Here is an 18,597-nt window from a genome sequence, read left to right as displayed (position 1 = left end):
CGAAGAGCGGCATCGAAGGGCTGGGAAGTGTGAACGGGAGGTGAGTGGTCTGGATGGGATTGGTAGGTATTGAATTATCTGTCTGGGTCTAGGTGGGTATCCTATTGCAAGGTGGGTATCTGGATTCTGCAGCCGTGCAGCTCTCTCCGCTATCGTCCAGCGCAAGACCTCGCGCCACTGGGACGCATCCGCATCCGCGTCTGCATCTGCCTGCATCTCTGTCCATTCCACGCACGCCTCCAGCGCACATCACACCCCCCGCTCAACCCACGCGCCCCCTCCCCCCCGGACTCCGCGGCGACTCCAACTCCACGGGCTCGGGCACCGGCGCCGGCAACTCAACCGGCTTCTCATTCATCTGCCCGCCCAGCTCGTGCATCGCCGGCGGCGACTCGGGCGGCACCTCCGCCTCCGCCATGTGACCGTACTTCGTGCTGGGCGCCGGGTCGAGTGCGTATTCGTCGGCGGCGAGCTCGGACGGCGGCGCGTAAGGGTTGCGGTTGCGGCGGCGGCGCAGCAGGAAGAAGATGCCCGCGGCGAGGGCGGCGGCGGCGGGGATGCCGACGCCGAGACCGACGCCCAGGGCGGTGGTGTTGGGTTTGCTGGCGGCGGGTTCGAGGGGGGCGGGGGTGGTGGTTGTTGTGGCGGCGGTGGCGGGGGATGATGTCGAGGGGGATGCGCTGGCGGAGGCTGGGGCGCTGGAGGGTGCGGACGAGGCGCCTGATGACGCGCTGGTGGTGCTCGTGGAGGACGAGGCGGTGGAGGTGCGGGTCTGGGTGAAGGATTCGCCGATGATGGTCAGGGTGTAGACGTCGGCGGGGGACTGGGCGAAGGTGAAGACCTCGGACGCGGAGCCGGCGCTGCAGTCGCAGCCATCGTAGCAGCAGTACGAGTCGGTGGTGGTGGAGTTGCAGCTGTACACGGGCACGCCGTTGTTGTCGATGTCTGCCAGGGTCAGCGGTTATACGCGAGAAGCAGAGTCCATCGTACCTAGACACTGGCGCGGACAGTTCCCCGACTTCCAATTTTCATCCGTACATGTGCCCCGGTGCAGACGCGCTTTGACAGGGTCGTGAGGGTCGGACACACACAATCCGTTCGACAAGCACGCCTGGTTGTCGTAGCAGCACGCAGAAACGAGGGCATTTGGGTTGCAGGCCGTGTCCGAGTCGACAGCGTTGCCGTTGGGGAAGTAGCATTGGGCGGCGGCGACAGCGGTGGAGCAGGCCAGAGCCGTCACAAGTCGAACGAGCGCGCGCATGGTGAGCGGGTCAAACTGGCGTGGAGAGAGGATCGAGCATGGTCCTCGGGCGCAGACGAGCTATTAGGGCCTGAGCGGCCGGGGTCGTCAGGGCCATGCCGTTTGTGACAATGTCGCGAGTAATCTCCAGCCGTGCGCCTTCACGATGAGGCGCCCGATCGGGCGTACAGAGGCCTGTCGGACACCGTTCCCGCGCAGGACAGCGACGGCACCGGGCAGGACAGCAACTCTACCGCACATACCCACGCTCATGTCCGCGTCCTCTCAGGCTCTAAATCTGAACTCGCAATTGCAAGGGTGGTAACTTGGGTGGATCAGAGGCTGATCTGATATTGAGGCTAGCGCGGCGCGTGGTGGAGCTCCCGCAGCGCGTCATTCTCCATCTCGCTTCGCCGGCCAGCGATGCGACCACCACCACCATGACGGAGCCGCGACGGTCGACGAGGGCGCGCGCGCGCGAGGACGCCGCCCCGCCCGCGCCCGAGACGCCCGCCGACAAGCCTGCGAAGAAGTCGACGCTGAAGCGCAAGCGGCCCAGCACCGCCGCCCGCGATGCTACGCCAGGCACCCCCGTGGACGGCCAGCGCCCGCGCCAGACGCTGCCGCTCAAGGTGGTCGACGGGCTGCCGCTGCCCACGCTGCCCGCGCCGCAGCCGCTGCACCTCCCGGCTGCCGAGTGGCAGAACATCCAGCAGAGCGGCGTGCTCAGCGCCTCGCTGCAGCGGTCGCGCGCCGTGTGGGTGTCGGGCGTCAACTTCCGCACCTTCCACCGCAAGTACACGCTGCCCAAGAAGGTCGCCGAGCGCACCGATGCCGACAAGGCCGGCAAGGCCCGCCAGCGCGAGATCGAGAAGAACTTCCCGCAGATCGGCACTCTCGACGCCCAGCTGGTCATCGAGCCGCACACGTTCCCCATCAAGCTGTACGCCCCCAAGGAGGGCAGCCGCCCCGCCCCGAAGAAGATGCCGCCGCCGCAGCAGTACGGCGCCTGGCCCAGCCACAGCCAGCACGCCCCGCACCCGCAGTACCAGCCCTACAACCAGCCGTATCCGCCCAAGCAGCCGCCGCAGTCGCGCCCGCCGCCGCCCAAGTCCGCCCCACCGCCCGCCCCCGGGCCCGCGTCGACGCCCGCCCCCGACCCGGTCATCCACATGCTCGCCGCGCGCGCCGGCACCGACCCCGAGCTCAAGGCCGTCATGAAGATCGTGGCCGCCGGCGCCGCGAGCAAGGCCCAGCTCGAGTTCTTCCAGACCCACATCAACGAGCTGACCGAGATCCTGGAGAAGAACAAAAAGGCAAAGGCCCCGATGCCGCTGCCTGCTGCTCCGTCCAAGCAGCCGTCGATGCCTGTGTCTGTGCAGTCTGCGTCTCCAGCGCCGAAACAGTCCTCGACCCCCGCGCCGCCGAAACAGTCCTCGACTCCAGCACCACCGAAGCAGTCCTCGACTCCAGCGCCGAAACCCTCGACTCCAGCTGCTCCCAAGCAGGAATCGGCGTCTCCAGCGCCAGCGAAACAGCCTGCAGTCGCGGCCTCGCCGGCTCCTGCTCCACTGAGGCAAGCGCCGACACCTACACCTCCACGACCCGCGCCGCCTGTTCAGCAGCAGCCTCCAGCACCCGCGCCGAAGCCCTTCAGTCCGGCGCCGCCTCAGACACAGCAGCGACCGCCTCCTCCTCAACCACGGCCACACCCTCCGAACGCATATCCCGTCAAGAACTACCAGCCGCCGTACTACCAGCAGCCTCCCCCGCACTACGCCCAACAGCCACCCCCGCGGATAACCTATCGCCCACTCACGTTCGAGTTTGTCGAAGGAAACGGCGACCGCTTCTACTTCCCCTCATACAGCTTCATGGAGTGGCTACCGAACGGCTCCGGCGCCAAGTTCAGCTTCCTGGTCACCAAGCTCAAGCCGAAGCCCGACGTTGCAGACAAGGCGCCATCAACACCAGCGCCGCCACCAACGCCCACTCCAGCTGCACCCGCCACCGACGCACCCTTCCCGCCCGCACCACCCGGCTCGACCGCCGCGCCCGCGCCACCGCCTGCACCGGCGTACGTAGCTCCGCCGCGCATCGAAGACTTCGACGAGCGCAACGACATGAAAGACGTCGACTTCTACCAGCCCGTCACCGTCCTCGTCCTCACCGACGAGCACGAAGTCAAGAGCGCCCTGCCGCGCGCCATCCGCCCGCCGAGCGTCGTCGAGAAGTACATGGAAGAAGTCTTCGACACGTGCCGGCGCGCAGAGGACACCTACCTCGCCTTCCGGCTGCCCAAGGGCGGTACGGAAGTCGATGCAGCCACCAAAAGCGGCCATGCGACGCCGAGCGCGGGAACACCGACCGCAGATGTGGTAATGGGTGGGGTGGGCGCTGGGGCGGAGAAGAGGAAGAGTGTTGCTGGGCGGCCGAGGAAGAGTCTGCCGGCGTAGTGGGTGTAAATGACTTGTATGAGTATGAATGAAGAATGAGATACCCAAGTACATCACGTATATCTATTATAGTATACCACACTGTTTTCTATTGGTAGCAAGCAATTTTCTGGAATCAGCCTCGAAAGACAGGTTGGTCCATGGTCCATGGTCCATGGTCCGAGCCGTGAGCGTGGTGACGCGTTGTCGTGACGTTCGTCGACACCACACGCTCTCCCCACCAACCCTCAACCTCACCTCGCCTCACCTACCCTACCTCACCTCACCTCACCTCACCCATCTCGCCCGTCCTTTCCCAACACTTCGAGACCCAGAGCCTCTCACCGCCAACCCACACGCCCTAACAACCACCATCCACCCCCCAGCATGCGCACCCTCAACACCCACCCACGTCATCCCCCGTAGACCCTTTACCCGCACACCAGCATCCCCCGTCCCGCATCCGGACCGTTTAAAACCGCACCGGCTCTGACTTTCTAGTGCACACGTGTCGAGCACCAAGGCGCGCAATAGTTGTATGAGCGTCGCGGGCGATAGGGGGGTAATCTTAGGTGGCAGCGGGATCCATGCGTGTCTTCGCGCTGGACCGGCGCTCGACCAGCGGCGGACTCGCGCGGGCCACGCTGCGCGGGAACGGCGTGGGTGGGTGTTGGACAACCGGTTTGTTGTTGTTTCTTAAGACGGTGTGGTTTTCGGGGGTTCTGGGCGCGCAGAGAGTCGTTATATTGTGACCCTTCATTCGCATCTCTTTGGCTGTAGTTGCTGCACTTGCACCTGCACCTCGACCACGGCCCGCTACACACGTGCTTAAGCATAACTTCTAGTCCCCAAATCACTGCTATCATGGCCCTCCTCTTCCAAGCCACCGACTACACGCCCCCCTCGTCCCCGACCCATCCACCCTCCCCATCCAAGTTCTCCGACTCCATGACAACGCCCCGGCTCACCCGCACACCCACATCCCCCACGAAACCCGTTTCCGTCTCCCCAGCAAAACCCCCCTCCGACCCCCAATCCAACATAACAAAGGCCCTGCGCACACTGCACCGCACAACCAGCGCCTTCGCCCTGCGCCCCCAGGCCTCTGCTGCCTCGCTGCGTGTACCAGGGAGTCCGACGGGGCCGCGCGAGGTCGTAGGGCGGTGGCCGTTTTCAAGATCTACGACGGCGACGTCGATGGCTGCGGGTAGTGAGGTGGGGGCGCGTTTTGAGGGGGTGCTGGCTCGGGCAGAGGGGGAGGGAGAGGGGGAGGGAGAGGGGGAGACAGTGGGGGAGACAGTGGTGGATGGGCGGCGGAGGGGTGAGGCGCGGGAGAGGGTTGTGCGGATGCGGGGGTGGTTGATGGAGCCTGAGGGGAACGCGAAGGGGGCCGTGAAGGGCGGGGAGCGGGAGCGGGTGAGGCTCAGGGTGGACAGCGGGACGTACGAGGCCGTTGAATCGTCCACCTCCACTAATCTCCCCGACACGCCTGGTCTCTCTGCGACCACGCCTCCCCCAACGCCTCCCACTCCCACAGCCACAACCACACAAACACAGAAACACCACGGAAATGCACATCTACCCCCCCTCCACGAAGACACCCTCTTCCTCTCCCTCCACGGCCCTTACTCACACACCCGCACCCACACCCCGCGACTATGCACCTGCTGCAACACCCCCGGCGCGGCCTGGACCCTGCACGGCTGCGGCCACGGCGTGCACGCGCGGTGTGTAGAGCAACTCGGCAGTCATAGCAGAGTAAAGAGGGATGGGGGGTGTGGAAGGTGCGAGGGGCTGGGGCGGTGGGTGGGTAGGTGGGGGGCTGAGGGGGTACGGGCGCGGGTGGAGCGGTTGGGGGGGCTGGAGGGGGGTGTGTGCTCTGTCTCTGTGGGATGATAGATGGGAGTGGTGATGTGCTGGTGGAGGACCCGGCGGCGTGTTTTGCTGCTGTGTGGGGAGGGACTTGTCTTGACGGTGGAGTGTTACTCGACGAGGGGCTCACAACTCCAAAAACGCAGAGCTAGTCGATACTGCTCAGCTGGACGGTGTGAGATTGTGCCGGCGTGTGCATGCTCTGCCTATGTCTTTGGTCATCTTGGATTACACGTCTGGATTCGAGTGCATGGGTATATTGAGATCAAGACTCTGATGTTCATGGATTGGAAATACTCACTATGCGCATGGAAACGAATGAAATCATCATGGAAAGCGAGGAGAATTGTAACTCTGTCTGGTGGTCATCCCGCGTACGATGATATCCGCACGGCAGGCCTCGCAGCTTGTGAATTGTGCATGGCCAACAGATGTTATCCGGTCGGGACTCTGTCAGACTATACCTGCATATGTAAAGTCTGCCGATTAGTTCGTGTCCTCGGTCGTCTGGATTGGGATCCTGTCCCCAACGTCATGAAGCCTATCGAAACCAAGACTACATCGTAATGGACCCACTGATTGTGCACACGGAAACATGAGATTATGGTGGATACTAGGCAATGGTTGTAATTATGTCTGTTGATCGGCCCGTGTCCAGTATCAGTGTCCTCGCATCTCCACGCTCTCCATATCAATTTAGCTGAGCATGCTAGTACACGTGTACACTATCACGCCCTCACACCTCAATCGGCGTAAGTATAGGTCTTGACTGAGTTGATCAACCAGTGCACCTCATCAAAGGCAGACGGCGTCTGCGCGACATATTCGTTGCACGAAGTGAACTGGGTCCTGGAGCGGCACGAGGTGTAACTTCCCCACGCATCGCCACCCGCGTAGTCGCCACAAAACGTGATATTGAAGACCTAGAAGGTCAGCGTCGAAACAGTATACTTCATAACAACACTTACAATCTTCATCTTCGCCCACACGCCGCGAATATCACACTTCTTCGGCGCAAAGCTCATAATCGGCGTCCCCCACTTGCCGGGCTCGGGAGCGTTGGTTCTGATATCGCCTGGAATAGTGCGGCGGGGGAAGAACCAGACTTTGATACCCGTGGCTTCGATCTGCGCTGCCCAGACGCCGCCGCCTTTCTCAATGAAGGGCTCGCCGAAGGTGCCGGTGTGGGCAGCAGCGCCACAGCCTCCGGTGGCGTAGCTGCAGTTCGTGCTGAAGACGTTGCCGGTGCTCTTCTGAGTGTTCATGGTGCAATCGGCGGGGGTGGTGGATAGAGTGATCTCGTTGTGCGGAATGTAGGAAATGGACTCGACGAGGGTCATTTTGGAGAAGAGGCCACCATCGTGCTCGTTACCGTGGACGAGCGAGCTACCAGTAGTCAGCAGGCGAAAGACGAAAGGCCACTGGACAGAACACTCACAAAGCAGGCCACATGCCACAAGCCTTCGCCGGGACGTGCCTGAAATCTGCGATGACAAGACCATGGTCGATCGTGTCGTGGCTCTCGAGACGCACGCTCTTGCGGCCACCTTGAGGCGTCACGTCAATGACAGTACTGTTGTCGACACCAAGGTAGACCCGATTGTCCACGGTTTTCGCCAGACCCGTGGAAATGGCTTCATCCTTAGAGACGTAGCTGGCAAATCCATCGGTGTAGATGTCGTGCGAGTTGATGAAGTCGAAGGAGTCGAGGAGGTTGGACGCGTCGAAATTCAAGTCGAGCTTGTAAGCTTTTTTAATACTGGAGGAGATGAGGGTATAGAAGAGGGAAAGAAGGAGCGCCATTGCGTGGGTAGGACTGAGGACCGGAAAGGTGTGAGGGCGGGCTGTGCGCGATGAAGCGAGTCTTGTGGCCTGGGGGTGAGCGTGGTCCTTTGGCGGCAGGCGCGAGGAGACGCGAATTACAGCCAATATGTCGAAATCGAAAAGCGATGCAGATGAGCAGACGTTGGATAGGAGTATGATACGCTGCAAGAACATTTCATGGTACTGTAAAGTTACAGTCCCGTCCGGCGGGTGGAGTAGCATTATTATACTTCGTGAATCGTTACAAGACTGCAGCAACGCGAAGTTCGTTGCCGCGTTCGGCTGCTCCAGGTCGTCTAATGCAGCCATTCAAGCTTATCAACAATCTTACAGCAACCAGTGTTACCCGGTGCGATCAAAATCCAGCGGTGGGTCTGTCTCCGTTACGCTCTTTTCTTCTGTGCCCAGCTTCGACGTCGGCTGAGCACTCTCTTCCTTGTCCCTAGACCCGAAGCTCGTGATCTTGTCAGCAACCGCGAGGCTGCCTTCGATGCCCTCGATCAGTCCATCCATTGCTGCGAACGTATCGCCCTGGTATCGCTCTCTCGCTTGACTGAGTGTGTTGTCTCCAGGCTGTCCCTTGCCCTTACCCTTCCTCTTTCCGGGTATATCCACGCCCTCAATCCGCAGCATGAGACCCTGGTCTGGCGAGCTCTCGTCGAATGAGGGTGCTATCCGTGTGGAGGCATTCACAATCTGCCAGGACGAGGACAGGGATTGTGCATCGACTACCGTACGGCCATCTGCCCCTACATCGACTATGAGGTAGTGCTCTTTCACACCTGGTACTGGAGGCGGCAGGGGAGACTCAACCGGAGAGTCATGCCCTTCCTCTTCCTCACCCACCTGGTCTTGATCTTCGTGCCCGTCTGGCGTGCCGTGTGGCAAGTATCTTGTATCATCCAGGCCCATACCACGCATAGTTGCAGCAGTCACCATCACCGGGTCATCATCTGCAAACACATAATGCACGTATGGATGGTAGTGCTCGCCCGAATTCGAGTCCTCTACAAGAGCAAAGAACGGTCTGAAGTTTGGCGGGGGTAGGAGCGTCTGTTCGGAGCCGGGCTCCGGGTACGGTATCTCATCTTCGACTGGTGCCTCTTCAGCCTGGGGCTGCTCGTCAAGCAGATCGTTGGAGGGAGCGTCTTCGAACTGCGGGAGAGCCGGCGATCTCGGTAGGTTTGCTGAGCGTAGCGGCGGAGGCGATTTGGATAGACTTGGCTTGTTGAACATGGTCGGCGTTCGATGGACCGTTGGCTGGAGCTAGAGCTCCAGTTGATCGTCGGGATCCTAATCGATAACGAGCGGGTCCGTGCGCAATTTTCCATGTGAATGTGGTCGGGCTGTCAGAAGTAGGGACGTAAACTCAGGTTATGTTTTCATTTCGCTACCTGCAAACAGTCCCAGGGTATCTTCCAAACGCCAGTAGTGTCCATGCTCAATGCAAGCTCTCGCCCACAGCCCGCCACCGTGTATAGAGTCCTTCTTCGCCTCTCAAGGCGCGCCCAGCACGGCGCATACCGTGTCTCGGTCGCATTCATATTCTGCGATCTCTTTTAAAGAGTTGATCAGATGGGGCTGCTGTCGGGTGCCTGCGTAGGTTCGTTGGCGCCAGCGGTTGCATCTTGGCTCTTCGACTTGAAAGCTGTGTGGATGTCAGTGACTGCTGCACAAGGATCCATATTTGAGAGTCGTTTACGTTGACGGCACATGGGGCACTTCTCCTGCGAGCTCTCTTGCTTGAGCCATGAGAAAATGCAGTGCTACTCGGCATTAGTCACTACCTCAGCTGACTGAGTGGCACGCCTACCATGTGAAATGAGTGATTGCACTCGCCCAGAACTAATATGTTTTAGTGAGGTCTATGTGGTACTGTAGTAAACATACGCAGCGGGCACTCGTCGCCTGGAAACTTGCACTTCGAGCAAGTGCTGTCGTAGGGATTGCGGCAGATACCGCAAACATCGTCGTCGGGCATATCCCAGCGCCATGCAGCGACTGCATTCCACTCCTTGATCGTCACCTTCATAGTTGCTTGTCGTTGCTTGCTGTGACCTGTAGTCGCATAAGACGATGGGAGGCAAACAAACAGCGTAACGAAGGGGGCAGAATCAGGCGGTCAAGCGGGCGGCGATTACAAAGTGGCGTGAACCCTGGCCTAGCTCGAGCGTGACAGCTCCCGAGGTCCCCACAAAGCATGGAAACACAATGCCGTTATCGGGTGACGACATTCGGGCTAAACGCCGATGGAGATAGCATGTAGCACACAGCAAAGCAACAATGTTCCCACCTAATCGAGTTGACAAACATCATTGAGATCAGGGAGTTGAAGGAAACAGGTGAGTGCGTGACCCAGCTGGCCGGGGGAGCTGCGATGGGCGTTGCTGCAGCTTGCTCTAGCCTGGAACCCAATTCGTGCCCTCAATCGCGCAATAGAGAAAGAACCGGAGCTCCTCCCTCGACTCCACCAGCTCCTCCCTCTTTGACACTTGGGAAACTGATAGCTCTCAACAGTCTACAGCTTCTCATACCGATATGCTGTCCCGACTCACCAGCTTCCGCAGTTCTCTGCGGCCCATGTCCGCCCTTTCTTGCTCTCGCTCGTTCACAACAAGCAGAGCTGCTATGGCCCAATACGGCCTCGAGACGTACCTAGTCAGTCCGGCTGAGCTCGATACAGCACTCAAGAGAAACGTCAGCAGCAAGCTCTCGACCGCGCCCAAGATCGTTCCACTCTGCGCATCGTGGTTCCTTCCCAACGATGGCCGGGATGGTAAGGAGACATTCCTGGCTGAACGCATTCCTCGCGCGCAGTTCTTCGACCTCGACGCCGTCAAGGACCCCCACTCGCCGTACCCTCACATGCTGCCGTCAGCAGAAGATTTCGCTGCTGCTTTGAGCAAGCTTGGTATCCGGAGGCATGACAGCGTAGTGGTCTACGACAGCAAGGAGCTCGGTATCTTCTCCGCTCCTCGAGTGGGCTGGACTCTTCGGGCGTTTGGGCATCCCAACGTCCATGTCCTGAACAACTTCCGCAAGTGGGTCGAGGAGGGATATCCCACAGAGAGTGGCGAGCCAGCCACTGTGAACGAGGTCGACTATCCCGTGCCAGAACTTGATAAGGCCAAGGTCATAGCTTTCGAGGAGGTTCGTGAGATCGCAAAGGAGCAAGGTCTCGAAGGCGCAGAGGAGGTACAGATCCTGGACGCTCGCAGTCTGGGACGATGGAAGGGCATTGATCCCGAGCCGCGCGAAGGTACGTCCTGCAGTCAAGCTCGGCAAATTCCTCGTGCTCACCGTCACAGGTCTCTCTTCAGGACACATCCCTCACTCCATTTCGGTTCCCGTCTCCGACCTCCTTGACGCCGACAGCAAGGCACTCCTGCCAGCCGCCAAATTGCAGGAGGTCTTCAAGTCCAAGAACATCGACCCCTCGAAGCCCATCATCGCCAGCTGCGGCACCGGCGTTACAGCGGCAGTCATCGACGCGGCCCTGACCGAGGCTGGCTTCCCAAGCGGTCAACGACGACTGTATGACGGCAGTTGGACTGAGTGGGCGCAGAGGGTAAAGCCGGGTGAGAGCTTGATTCGCAAGTCTGAGTAGGGCGGGATTGAAACCGGTAGCTGCGCCTTTACTTTGTCTAGCAGATTGATACCCAGTTCGTTCGCGTGTAAGCAACGATACCTTCTTGTACGCTTGTCAGAATAAGCAATTCCAGACATTAACATTTGAACTCTTGTTTGGCAGACGTGCAAGGAATCCACATGACACGGTATGTCGTGATAGCTCGAAGGTTTACTGACGCTCTTCGTTGAGTCGTAACACGCTCGCTACAGATTCAGGTTGGATAGATGCGAAGGCCTATTCCTCCGACGAAAACGTATTGCCACCCGGTCAATCACGGTCGCTTTCAGGGGTTGAATGTTGACTGCAAGAGACGTCCATTTGTGTCGAACCGCATTCAGCCTTTCTCACTTCGACCTTGGCAACCAGGCATGCGACGAATGTGAGCGAGAAACATGCACCGAGGCGATTGGACTGTTGTGTGAGACATGTCTCGAAAGGGCCAATCATCTCCACCACACGTGGCAGTAGACAAAACCAATGTGTCACCGTAACGGGTTAGCTACTCGTGAACACGAAGAAGTCGTCTAAGCTTTTGCCGTGGCTGTGTGGCTTGCAGTAGACAGGCATCGGACTGGGCGGTCTTGGACGGAACCTCAACCTCATCAGAGTGTTCACGGAACGGACGTCACAGACAAGTGCAAAGAGGAGGACGTTGCTGTAACATTGCGTATGAGCATCTCATTCAATCGTCTATAGTCTATTAAATTCATATCATATCAAGGATGGCGTTCCTATCATCCCGACATCAACCCTCTGGTACGTCCACCTAGAAGACGTAGCGGAAGTTGGGGTTCTCGCGATCCGTAAGATCATCAAAGCCATGGGCAGTGTTGATCTCGCTTCCAAACTCCCTATCCTTCTTCGCGTTGCGGTGCGTCAGGTTCCACCTGAGGAACAGGATGACGGCGGCCAGCACGCTGTAGCAGCCGAGGTGGATGGACAGCGCCTTGACGTAGCGGGGAGCGTCGCCGTCGAAGAAGACCTGCGGGCCCGTGGCGTTGCCTGCGCACCAAGCGAGGAAGTTCATTGTGATGCAGACGGACTTCTTGGTCGAGCCGCCCACGTTGCGCGTCAGCAGCGACATGCCCAGACCCTGCGCGGCCCAGAAGGTGAAGATGATCCAGTAGGAGATCAGCAGACCGGCGCGGGTGGCCTCGCCAGTGTTCTTGACGGTCATGATGACGATGGTGCCAGCAAAGGACCTGAAGGCGTTAGTTTGTGTCTTGCGCAGGTTATCGAGTGAGACTTACGGGATCAGGAACACAAGCATGGTGTACAAGTTCTGGTTCCACTTCTTCGTCGCCCAAGCAGAGGTCATGAGCGTGAAGATGATGACGGCACCAAGAACCATGGAGAGGAGTTGAGTCTGGAGAGTAGAGAAGTTAAGGCCCTTGATAATGATGTTGTAGAAAGCACCGAGTCCAGATGTCGGTAATGTGGTGCAAATCTGAATCAACATGTAGCAGTAGGTCTGGGGGTCCAGAAGAGCCTCCTTGAGTTGGTAAGCACGGAATGTCTTGTTCTGGAGACCAGTCTGGTTGGAGCGGACACGCTCCACCATGAGCTTTTTGTCCTCCTCAGAGAAGCACTTGGCACGCATGGGAGAGTCGGGAAGCCAGTAAAGGACAAAGATACCCCAGAGAAAGGAGAAGGAGCCATATGTGATGAAGATAGCCTGCCATGATCGGATCGATGCAGTTCCACCAGTTCCGCGCGATGGGTGGTTGATCTGCGAGAAGGCGTAGGCGAGCAGGCCACCGACCATCTGCTGAGCACCGTTCATCATGTACCAGTATGTAACGACTTGGGCCTGTTCGGAACGCTTGTACCAGATAGAGCTCATGATGAGGAAGGCCGGCTGGCAAACAGCCTCGAAGATACCGAGCAGTGTTCGGATCGCAACGAGGGCGGGGAATGAGAAGCACACAGCGTGAAGGGCCAGAATAGCAGACCAGGCCATAATGTTGAGGCCGAGGAACTTAGCGACCGGAACACGCTGAATTGTCCAGTTGATAGGATATTCGACGACCAGAATAGCCAAGTAGATACAGGTGGTCAACATAGCGAACTGTGGTCTCATGAGCGTGCAGGTCGAAGAGGCTGGAATCTACCGAGACTTACGTTCGTATTTTTTTGCAGTGCAGGAACGTCCTGACGGATACCCATGATCGAGGCAAAGGACATTGTGCCCTTGTCCAAGGCCTGCAGAAAGTATGTGAAAACCATGATGGGAAGGACACGTCTGTCGATCATCTTCTTCAGACGCTTGTCCTCCTCCTCTGAGAGTTCAACACCAGTGGCATCAGCATACTTGGCAACTTCGTTGTCGACACGTTCGTAGTTTGCAAAGTCGGCCTTTTCATCAACTGCCGAGACGGTACGCTCCAGCTGGGCATTGTCCTTCTTGTCGACTTGGGTGGCCATGGTGAATGTGGCTCCCGGGGTGTTGGCACTGCAGGAAACGAACTTGAGTGAAGTGAGAAAGAGGGGATCCCAGGACTCAGATGAACGGCAGGTTGTGGAGTCCCGACCTTGATATTTCTACCCCGTCCCATTTCCTCGTCCGTGGAGTCCCCACTGCCCCAGGTGCCCCGGCCGGTTTACCCCATGTGGGCAGGCTTCTCCGCAGAATCATCATCCTCACACCATGCCCACATTCATGAGAACAGACCAACCCAGTGTGGTTTACTTCGAACCGTATGATTAAGAATGTTCAAAGCCAACCTTGAATTGCTAGTCTGCAAAGTGGACAAGCGGTGGCGGCCTACAAGGCGAGCCTGCGGGCCTGGGCGATGCTTGCATTAGGAGCCGCCATCGGGCCTGTTCAACAGGGCGTCCGACTCACGTGTGCCGAGCACTTCCACGTCGCTGTGATTTCGACCAAACAGCGTGTGGGGTGCGGGGGCTTGTCGCTGCTAGATCGAGCAGTGTGGATGTGCCATTTTCTTGGCTCATTAGCAATGCCGGTAAAATGACGGTACAAAGCAGGCCGAAGGTCGCTTCTGATGGGTCACTTGCGCATGTGACGGTGTAACCTCGTGATATTGTCAGGCGAAAGCGCTCGATAGGGTTGCAGCGGCTGGCGGATTTATTTTACCGCGATGCCGAGAGGCCATCTGTGGCTTCTGCCAGGTCTTGGGACGGTCGACTTCCTTGTCGGTCGTCTCCGTTGAGTCCGCTCTTCATCCTCCATCCAATTGTAACCCGTCTGTGGCCTCGCTTGGCGTAAGAAGCGATCAGCAGGGGCATGCAGTCGGTGCAACAGCCGAAGTTAATCGGTGCATTGCAATGCGAGGGCGGATATACTTCCCTTTTGCATAGTCGGTGGTGGGGACGAAGTAGTCCTTGGTGTTGAGGTTCAACGAAGTTGCAAGGTGGGGGTAGCCGCGCTCCCCCCCGCAGACCTTGGGGCCCCACGTTCAAGAGCGTTTCCACGCGATGACAGGCACCCTCGTCGGCTACATCGGTATAGAGAGCAACGATATCGGTGCAGCATGGCACGAATCCGGTAATGAGCTTCGTTAGGTCCAAATCATGCATTGAAAGCTGCCCAAACTTTTTTCCACTGTCCAAATCCACCGTGTCACCTATTTCCTCGAATTCTGAGCATTGCCCATATTTTTCGAGCTCTCGTGTACTTTGAGACCGAAAGTCCACACCTACAGCGTCTCGCAACCTCCTGCAAAAATCGGTAGCGCTCAGCTCCTCGGTTCCTCAAAATGTCCTCCCTCACCATTCAAGAGCTCAAGAAAGAGCAAATCACGACCTCTATCGACCTTCTTACACAAAACCTGATCAACATCAAGGATACAACCGGCGAATTTCTGCTCAAGCTTCCCGATGGCCGTGTTATTGACACCAAGGGATGGGACGGCTGGGAGTGGACGCACGGCATCGGTCTGTACGGGCTGTGGCACTACTACACTCTGACAGGCAACCAAGCCACAAAAGACATCATGCTGGGCTGGTACACTACGCAGCTCGCCAAGGGCACAACCAAGAACATCAATACCATGTCTCCGTTCCTTGCGCTCGCATACCTGTACGAGGACACCGGCGACAAGACTTTCCTGCCGTGGCTGGACACGTGGGCCGAGTGGGTGATGCACGATCTGCCGCGCACAAAGTACGGCGGTTTCCAGCACGAGACGTACCTCGAGTACAACAAGGATGAGCTCTGGGACGATACGCTGATGATGAGCGCGTTGCCTCTCGCGAAGATCGGACTTACGCTTAACCGACCCGAGTACGTTGAGGAGGCAAAGAGGCAGTTCATTCTGCATTGCCAGTACCTGTTCGACCCAACAACAGGGCTCTTCTTCCACGGCTGGAAGTTCGAGGAGAAGGATGGGAAGGTCGGGCACAACTTTGCGCAAGCAAGGTGGGCGAGAGGAAACTCGTGGCTCACAATTGTCATTCCCGACTTTATTGAGCTGTTGGATTTGAAGGAGTCGGACCCCACAAGATTGTTCCTTGTCGGCATTCTCGAGGCACAGTGCAAGGCGCTCGTCAAGCTGCAGCAAGAGGACGGTATGTGGTGCACATTGTTGGATGTTCCTGCTTCGGAGGGCTCGTACGTCGAGGCATCCGCAACAGCTGGTTTCGCATATGGTATGCTCAAGGCTGTAAGGAAGAGGTACCTGAAGGGCGAGGAATACCATAACTCGGCGATCAAGGCGATCAAGGCGGTGCTCGCTAATGTCAACACTGATGGTGAGCTGCTCAACACCAGCTTCGGCACAGGCATGGGACACACACTGCAGCACTACAAGGACATTGCTGTTACAAGTATGCCTTACGGCCAGGCAATGGCTATCATGGCACTGGGAGAGTTCCTGAGGTCATTTGTCTAGTTAGAGGACTCGTTTTACGACATACATGATTTAACAATTGATGAATTCTTGAGATTGAAGATTGGTAAACCACCGCTGCAGCTCACTCATACACAATGTCTGGAACTTGTTGATATTCGCTTATAAAGACAAGACCTATAATTTGTTTAAGTTTAGATGCAACTTCTAAGCTTCGCAATTTAGGTATCAGGCACGGATGCTAACAGGGCTCGCTGACCTGGTATATTTGGTACTATTCCAGCCTGGCTATAATGAGTGAGAGCCGTGAACCTTTTTGGCTTGGATGGCCGAGCGGGCTGGACCTCAGGCCTGGCACTCGTTACCTTCTTCATTTACTTTCCTGCCTAGTGCCTCTAACCATAAGGTCGAGCGTTAACTATAAGACATATGAAGCACAGTTTATGTAGATACTGTTCTTAAACTTGGAGTATTCTATTGTTATTCTATACGGTAAAGACTGAAGCTAATGATACAATTTAATAAGGAAACTTGGCTATTACAGGATCGATGTTAAGACTAATGCGCGTGGCGCGTGACAACTACTGTTCAGAAAGAATGTCAATAGCTGCCTTCTCGCTGAGCATGAAGACCGCAACAACTGGAAATGCTCCAGGAGCTTTAGGGAATGCGCTTGCATCAACAACACGGAGGCTCTCTACGCCACGAACACGGAACTTAGAGTCAAGAACGGCGTTCTTGTCAGAATCCGGCCCAATAGAGCTGGTGCTTGTGGCATGATGGCCATAGTTGTTGTCCCGAATAAACTGTTCGTCGTTTTCAGGATCTGAGCAGCCACCCTCAGCGGTGATAGTGCCTGTGCATGTTGGCCAGACGTGTTCTACAGGACCAACGGGTGCTGGCACACGATTGTAGACCCTTCGAAAGAATGCGATAGACTCCTTGATAGCACTGATATCTTGATCAGCGCCCTCGTCAGAGAAGTGACGGAAGTTAATCTCAGGTTGAGCTGTTGGGTCGGCCGAGCGTAGCTTAACATATCCAGCGTGGTTGCTGCCATGCATATGGACAGTCATGAAGCCCCAAGTGTTAGGGGGGTCTGTGAAGTCTTGGTTTGGGGTTGCAGGCCAGAAGCCGCGAGTTCCAAAAGGCCCGGAGAAACTGCCAATATCACGTTCTCCAGTGTTCGTATGATTTGTCTTGAGAAAGATCATGCTTCCCATTGTGTTTCCCTCTGCGTATGGACCTTGGCCTTGCTGCCAAAGATCATAGCATGGATCGTTAGGAGCACCAAACAAGCATTGCGATCGAGGGAACCCAGGATCAGCATCCAGACTAATGTTTTGAGCAGCGTGAGCAATAGTGCCAATCTCGTTATGATCTTGCATATTGCGACCAACACCAGGAAGATCCACGACTACTGGAATGTTGAGCGCTTTTAGATCGGCGGCTGGGCCAATACCACTTAACAACAGGAGCTGAGGCGTGTTGAATGTCCCACCGCTAAGGATAACCTCTTTTTTAGCGTACACTTTTCTAGTCGTCGCCTTGTTGGAAGCGTTGTACCGGAGGTCACCTTGGTAGATACTCTTGCCTTCGAGATATTCAATACCGATGGCTCGTGGAACGGATCCGTTCACGGATTTGTCAAAAAGCACTTTGCTTGCGTAGGAGTTCAGCCTGAGGTCTAACGGGTATCGCTTTTTTCCGCGTTTATCAACGGCACGGAGAGTGTCGAGAACGCGATCTCTCACGCTATAGCGACCCCAAGTAGCATTGGCGTGGAAAGCTCCTCCAGAGAGACCAGTGACTTGGTCTCTATCCGGGCTCAGCTGATTAGGATCGGTGTTGAGAAGCTTTTCCAAATCATCCGGGTTCTGGCCGGCCTCGGCAGTCAAAGCCCTATACATTGCTGATGATTGTGGCGAATTGAGATGCACACTGCCATATCCTTGGTTAATCTGGAGGTATCCATCGAATCCATGTCCAGGTGTTCCGGCTGGGAGATATAAGTTTTTTTCTGTCTTCACAAATATCTCTCTCATGCGTGCAGCACTAGCGTTTGTGTCAGCTCTTCTCTTCTTACAAAAATGGACATTTATGGTAACTCACTTCCACGAGGAATCGCCAGTAAGTTCTTCGATCCCGTTCCAGTCCCTCTCGCTAGGCAAAATGGTGAAGGCAGCGTTCACCAGAGTCGAACCTCCTAACGAAGAGCCACGGGGGTATTGCACACCAAGCATCTCAGCACCAGCAGGCGCAGAACTACCAGGACCAACCCACAAGTCTCCATTGGGAAGCCTCCAGGTGAGTCGCTGGTACCTCTTGGTTTGTTCGTCGTCATCGTAATGGCGGACCCAGAATGACCAGCCAAGGTTTGGGGCGATGGGTACTTGCATCAAAGCAAGAGCTTGAGTCCTTTTATCGGCGCTCTCGTCATCGCCAGCCTCAAGTAGTAGAGTCTTGAAACCAGCTCGGGCGAGGTTGACAGCCAGTGGGCCACCGCCTGGACCACTACCTACAACGATGTAATCGTACACATCAGCTGTTGGGCTAGCCTCTACGGCCCCCAGAATACTGCTAACAACTATGAAAGTAGTGCTGAGACTTAGTCCCTTCCCTGTGTTGAAGAACCGCATGATTGTCGAGACGAATTAGAGTGAAGAGTAGAGATGATGGTCGAGTAATGAATATGATGAGTGTTACAATCTCTTCGAGGAATTGAGTCTATTTAAGTGTTTTCGGTATCTTCCAACTAATGGTCTCCTCAATCTCCAACAACGA

At 56.9% G+C, this 18,597-nt stretch overlaps 9 protein-coding genes across 9 annotated transcripts; 4 read left to right on the top strand and 5 right to left on the bottom strand.

The window, feature by feature from the left end:
• Positions 1–39: 39 nt before the first annotated feature.
• C7974DRAFT_398889 (uncharacterized protein) lies at positions 40–1,557 on the bottom strand. The gene is made up of 2 exons (XM_046142359.1): positions 991–1,557; positions 40–945 (listed from the first exon to the last, which is right to left on the bottom strand). Exons 1-2 carry the CDS (start codon positions 1,259–1,261, stop codon positions 263–265), a joined length of 954 nt encoding a protein of 317 aa, XP_045994567.1. The 5' UTR covers positions 1,262–1,557; the 3' UTR covers positions 40–262.
• A 332-nt stretch (positions 1,558–1,889) lies between these two features.
• C7974DRAFT_398888 (uncharacterized protein) lies at positions 1,890–3,820 on the top strand. The gene has a single exon (XM_046142358.1). It carries the CDS (start codon positions 2,224–2,226, stop codon positions 3,694–3,696), a length of 1,473 nt encoding a protein of 490 aa, XP_045994566.1. The 5' UTR covers positions 1,890–2,223; the 3' UTR covers positions 3,697–3,820.
• A 649-nt stretch (positions 3,821–4,469) lies between these two features.
• C7974DRAFT_473911 (uncharacterized protein) lies at positions 4,470–5,978 on the top strand. Its single transcript, XM_046146582.1, has 2 exons — positions 4,470–5,485; positions 5,575–5,978. Exons 1-2 carry the CDS (start codon positions 4,540–4,542, stop codon positions 5,697–5,699), a joined length of 1,071 nt encoding a protein of 356 aa, XP_045994565.1. The 5' UTR covers positions 4,470–4,539; the 3' UTR covers positions 5,700–5,978.
• A 312-nt stretch (positions 5,979–6,290) lies between these two features.
• On the bottom strand, positions 6,291–7,350 carry C7974DRAFT_415326 (glycoside hydrolase family 16 protein; the record flags this gene model as incomplete). Its single annotated transcript, XM_046143885.1, has 3 exons — positions 6,291–6,470; positions 6,516–6,933; positions 6,986–7,350. The coding sequence occupies 3 exons, from the start codon at positions 7,348–7,350 to the stop codon at positions 6,291–6,293; spliced, it is 963 nt and encodes a 320-aa protein (XP_045994564.1).
• A 363-nt stretch (positions 7,351–7,713) lies between these two features.
• Positions 7,714–9,339, bottom strand: C7974DRAFT_435558 (uncharacterized protein; the record flags this gene model as incomplete). The annotated part of the gene is made up of 3 exons (XM_046145070.1): positions 7,714–8,481; positions 9,039–9,137; positions 9,262–9,339. 3 exons carry the CDS (start codon positions 9,337–9,339, stop codon positions 7,714–7,716), a joined length of 945 nt encoding a protein of 314 aa, XP_045994563.1.
• Positions 9,340–9,728: 389 nt separating this feature from the next.
• Positions 9,729–11,222, top strand: C7974DRAFT_226128 (thiosulfate sulfurtransferase-like protein). The gene is made up of 3 exons (XM_046137276.1): positions 9,729–10,630; positions 10,680–10,994; positions 11,192–11,222. Exons 1-2 carry the CDS (start codon positions 9,910–9,912, stop codon positions 10,976–10,978), a joined length of 1,020 nt encoding a protein of 339 aa, XP_045994562.1. The 5' UTR covers positions 9,729–9,909; the 3' UTR covers positions 10,979–10,994; positions 11,192–11,222.
• Positions 11,223–11,608: 386 nt separating this feature from the next.
• Positions 11,609–13,760, bottom strand: C7974DRAFT_226133 (major facilitator superfamily domain-containing protein). The gene is made up of 3 exons (XM_046137277.1): positions 13,124–13,760; positions 12,253–13,070; positions 11,609–12,204 (listed from the first exon to the last, which is right to left on the bottom strand). Exons 1-3 carry the CDS (start codon positions 13,424–13,426, stop codon positions 11,769–11,771), a joined length of 1,557 nt encoding a protein of 518 aa, XP_045994561.1. The 5' UTR covers positions 13,427–13,760; the 3' UTR covers positions 11,609–11,768.
• Positions 13,761–14,393: 633 nt separating this feature from the next.
• Positions 14,394–16,102, top strand: C7974DRAFT_398873 (glycosyl hydrolase-like protein family 88). Its single transcript, XM_046142357.1, has one exon. The coding sequence runs from the start codon at positions 14,722–14,724 to the stop codon at positions 15,853–15,855; it is 1,134 nt and encodes a 377-aa protein (XP_045994560.1). The 5' UTR covers positions 14,394–14,721; the 3' UTR covers positions 15,856–16,102.
• A 292-nt stretch (positions 16,103–16,394) lies between these two features.
• C7974DRAFT_458005 (uncharacterized protein) lies at positions 16,395–18,452 on the bottom strand (the record flags this gene model as incomplete). The annotated part of the gene is made up of 2 exons (XM_046146072.1): positions 16,395–17,868; positions 17,926–18,452. 2 exons carry the CDS (start codon positions 18,450–18,452, stop codon positions 16,395–16,397), a joined length of 2,001 nt encoding a protein of 666 aa, XP_045994559.1.
• Positions 18,453–18,597: the final 145 nt, after the last annotated feature.

This window comes from Boeremia exigua (genome assembly GCF_020726555.1).
Source record: "Boeremia exigua strain MPI-SDFR-AT-0100 chromosome Unknown C7974scaffold_9, whole genome shotgun sequence".
NCBI lineage: Eukaryota > Fungi > Ascomycota > Dothideomycetes > Pleosporales > Didymellaceae > Boeremia > Boeremia exigua.
This window is presented reverse-complemented; position numbering and strand designations above follow the sequence as displayed.

Bases quoted from the DNA above. Each gene is read 5' to 3' on its own strand.
- C7974DRAFT_398889 (XM_046142359.1), bottom strand. From the start codon at position 1,261: ATGCGCGCGCTCGTTCGACTTGTGACGGCTCTGGCCTGCTCCACCGCT. The intron at 946-990 runs GTACGATGGACT...TGACCCTGGCAG, and splicing joins CTGTCCGCGCCAGTGTCTAG to ACATCGACAACAACGGCGTG.
- C7974DRAFT_398888 (XM_046142358.1), top strand. From the start codon at position 2,224: ATGCCGCCGCCGCAGCAGTACGGCGCCTGGCCCAGCCACAGCCAGCAC.
- C7974DRAFT_473911 (XM_046146582.1), top strand. From the start codon at position 4,540: ATGGCCCTCCTCTTCCAAGCCACCGACTACACGCCCCCCTCGTCCCCG. The intron at 5,486-5,574 runs GTAGGTGGGGGG...GTGGGATGATAG, and splicing joins GGGGCTGGGGCGGTGGGTGG to ATGGGAGTGGTGATGTGCTG.
- C7974DRAFT_226128 (XM_046137276.1), top strand. From the start codon at position 9,910: ATGCTGTCCCGACTCACCAGCTTCCGCAGTTCTCTGCGGCCCATGTCC. The intron at 10,631-10,679 runs GTACGTCCTGCA...TCACCGTCACAG, and splicing joins TGATCCCGAGCCGCGCGAAG to GTCTCTCTTCAGGACACATC.
- C7974DRAFT_226133 (XM_046137277.1), bottom strand. From the start codon at position 13,426: ATGGCCACCCAAGTCGACAAGAAGGACAATGCCCAGCTGGAGCGTACC. The intron at 13,071-13,123 runs GTAAGTCTCGGT...ATGAGACCACAG, and splicing joins CACTGCAAAAAAATACGAAC to TTCGCTATGTTGACCACCTG. The intron at 12,205-12,252 runs GTAAGTCTCACT...TAACGCCTTCAG, and splicing joins ATGCTTGTGTTCCTGATCCC to GTCCTTTGCTGGCACCATCG.
- C7974DRAFT_398873 (XM_046142357.1), top strand. From the start codon at position 14,722: ATGTCCTCCCTCACCATTCAAGAGCTCAAGAAAGAGCAAATCACGACC.